At 39.3% G+C, this 3,499-nt stretch overlaps 1 protein-coding gene across 1 annotated transcript; it reads right to left on the reverse strand.

Moving 5' to 3' along the window:
• Nucleotides 1-1,371: 1,371 nt before the first annotated feature.
• LOC132613058 (uncharacterized) lies at nt 1,372-2,190 on the reverse strand. Its single transcript, XM_060327118.1, has 2 exons — nt 1,506-2,190; nt 1,372-1,418 (listed from the first exon to the last, which is right to left on the reverse strand). Exons 1-2 carry the CDS (start codon nt 2,188-2,190, stop codon nt 1,372-1,374), a joined length of 732 nt encoding a protein of 243 aa, XP_060183101.1.
• Nucleotides 2,191-3,499: the final 1,309 nt, after the last annotated feature.

Here is a 3,499-nt window from a genome sequence, read left to right on the forward strand (position 1 = left end):
CATGATAATATACCAAGAATCGATCACATAACTAAGACATTAAGATTTGAGTTACATGACATAGGAATGGAGTGATTTTATTATGGAACATTCATGTTCATGCTCTAGTTGGATTCGTGCCAAAGAAAGAGAGAAACGAACACCTTACATACCTTATCTGTCAAGCCACCACTTAAAGGATCCCTTACTCTGATGCTTGCCCTTCACCCAAACCTATATAGTGAGAAATATACATATAATCATACTTTCATCATATTTCCCATCAACTTATGTGTACTAGTTATCGAAGACTAAGTTGGGTTACGAAAATTTAGGCAGCATCTCCCCTATATTATCTAGTTCCTCTAAATACCATATCAACTCCCAAACAATACCAACCACATCAACAACAATATCATCAAGATTCTACAAGATAAACATGTACAATTCCATCCAAAACTTTCTTCAACCTCAATCCATAAGCCAACAACACCAACACAACAAACTATAACTTTTATTCTCGTAAATATTCCTAAATCAATGTTATTAAAGAGAGATTCATACCTTATACTTGCTGTAATAGAGAGATCTTCAATATTTACTTTGAATCCAAGCCAACTCCAACGCAAGACAATACTATAATCGCGACTACACGTTCCCCGTACCTCGATTAATACTTCGTCACTTAAAATTTCTCAAATCCTCACTTTTGTGTTATATATATGCTCTTATATGTTGCTGAGCTTTTAGGGGAATTATTATGGAGAAAAATGGGGGTTTTAACCCTTATATAGTGGGTTAAAGCGGTGGAAACCGACTTAAATTTGCCTTTTGCGTTCGCGGCCTTGGGTCGCGTTCGCGAAGGGTTTCTCAGAGTTACTCCTCGCGTTCGCGGTCGTAGGGTCGCGTTCGCACAGTGTAATTTTCTTTTCTGGCGGCCAGACTTGTAACGTCCATAACTCTCTACTCCGATATCCTATCGACAAGCGGTTTGTTGCGTTGGAAACTAGACTTCATGAAATTTAATTTAGGCTTTTTCTTTGTTCAAAAATCCTCACATACTAAAAGATATTCTTTCTCCAAGTTGGGCCACAATTCCATCTCATATTTTCCTCAAAGTTTCAACAAATTTAATTTCCTTAATTCACTTGTCCTTCAATCCTTCCATAGCTTATTATATGATCTTAAACCCTCACAATCATAAGATAAGCCCATATAATCTCATATACCTTCTGAAAGGTTCCTCGAATCTCAACATACAGAACTACAGGGTGTAACATTCTACCCCCCTTTAAAAACATTCGTCCTCGAATGTTGGGATACTTGAGGTATAATCATATGTTTCAAGCTTTTACAGGCTTTAGTAAAGTCTCCCTCATAATTTGAGCACTACTAATACTTTATTACTGCAAGTTCCAATTTATATGCCCTACCAGATACTGTAATCAACAACACAAAATCATATAATAATTAGAATAACATTTCCCATCACATTGGCTCTCAAGGAGTTGAGATATGACTTTTACCTTGTAAGTTATTTATTGATGGAGCGGACTCTTGTAAGGTTACTCTTGGAACAGCATCATCTGTACCAGGGAATAAGTGAGCGTACTTGGACTTCATTTCCACTTCAACTTCCCACGTCATCTCTTCCCCGTCCTTGCTCCTCCATAGAACCTTTACTGACGCCACATCCTTGGTCCTGAGTCTGCGGACCTGTCTGTTAAGAATGGCAATTGGTTCTTCCTCATATGTCAGATTCTCTATAACTTGTATATCATCAACAGGTACGACTCTGGAGGGATCTCCAATACATTTTCTCAGCATGGATATATGAAAAACTGGATGAACTACTAGCAGTTTTGATGGCAGCTCCAATTCATAAGCTACCTGGCCTACCCTTCGGACAATCCTATAAGGTCCGATATATTGAGGATTGAGTTTCCCTTTCTTACCAAACCGCATCACTCCCCTCATAAGTGATATTTTCAGAAACACCCAATCACCTACTTGAAACTCTAATTCTCGTCGTCGTACATCTGCGTAAGATTTCTGATGACTTTGAGCTGTACGTAACCATTCCTGAATAAGCTTTATCTTTTTAATAGCCTGATGAACAAGGTCTAGCCCAAACAAACTTGTTTCTCCAACTTCAAGCCATCCGGCAGGAGATCTACACTTTTTTCCATATAGAGCCTCATACGGAGCCATTCTGGTACTAGCATGAGAGCTATTATTATAGGCAAACTCTATAAGAGGCAAATGGTCATCCCAACTGCCTTGGAAGTCTAGTATACAGGCTCGCAACATATCTTCCAAAGTCTGAATAGTCCGCTCAGCTTGTCCGTCTGACTGCGGATGGAAGGCTGTACTAAGATTTACTTTAGTACCAAGACTTTCCCGAAAAGATTTCTAAAACTTTACAGTAAACTGAGCGCCTTTGTCAGAAATAATGAACACAGGAATGCTGTGAAGACGCACAATCTCCTTAAGATACAATTTAGCATAGTCTTCGGCAACATAGGTGGTCCTTACTGGTAAGAAACGGGCTGATTTGGTTAACCTATCAACGATTACCCAAATAGAATCGAATTTACGATGAGAACGGGGCAACCCCATGATGAAATCCATATTAATCACTTCCCATTTCCACGTTGGGATCTCCATTTCTTGCAATAAGCCACTGGGTTTCTAATATTCGATCTTTACCTGTTGGCAAGTACGGCATTGAGCTACTAAGTTAGCAATATCCTTCTTCATACCATTCCACCAATAAAAGTCCTTGAGATCATGGTACATCTTCATGGATCTGGGATGGATTGAATACCAGGAATAATGAAATTCCGACATAATCATGTTCCGAAGCCTGGTTACATTTGGAACGCACAGGCGGCCTCGATATTTGAGAACCCCATTTGAGTCAAGTTCAAAAGCTGAGATCCGATTTTGTTGAACTCCTTTCTTGATAGAGATTAGGACTGGATCCTCATACTGTTGAACCTTTACGTCCGAGGCAAGAGTCGATTGAGATATATTCTGTAAGGTAAAACCAGTATCTTCTGAATCTAGTAAGCGAACTCCTAGATTTGCTAGGCGATAAAATTCTCCGGTCATTTCCAGTTTTTCAGCTAGCACATACAATAGACTGCCCATTGATTTTCGACTTAGAGCATCCGCTACAACATTAGCTTTGCCAGGGTGATATAAAATTTTTGCATCGTAATCCTTTAGCAATTCAAGCCATCTTCGTTGCCTCAAATTCAATTCCTTTTGCTTGAATATATATTGAAGGATTTTATGATCTGTATAGATATCCACATGAACTCTGTATAAGTAATGCCGCCATATCTTCAGAGCATGAATCACTGCTGCCAACTCAAGATCATGGGTTGGATAATTTTGCTGATGTTTCCGTAGTTGTCGTGAGGCATAAGCGATCACCTTACTATTTTGCATCAGCACACAACCCAGGCAGTGCGTGACGTATCACAGTATGCAATGTAACCCTCAGTGCTTTCTG

Source organism: Lycium barbarum, chromosome 1 (assembly GCF_019175385.1).
Source record: "Lycium barbarum isolate Lr01 chromosome 1, ASM1917538v2, whole genome shotgun sequence".
Classification (NCBI taxonomy): Eukaryota; Viridiplantae; Streptophyta; class Magnoliopsida; order Solanales; family Solanaceae; genus Lycium; species Lycium barbarum.

Coding starts and splice junctions, on each gene's coding strand:
- LOC132613058 (XM_060327118.1), bottom strand. CDS start 2,190: ATGGCTCCGTATGAGGCTCTATATGGAAAAAAGTGTAGATCTCCTGCC. Junction 1,419..1,505: donor ATCAATAAATAACTTACAAG/GTAAAAGTCATA, acceptor TGTTGATTACAG/TATCTGGTAGGGCATATAAA.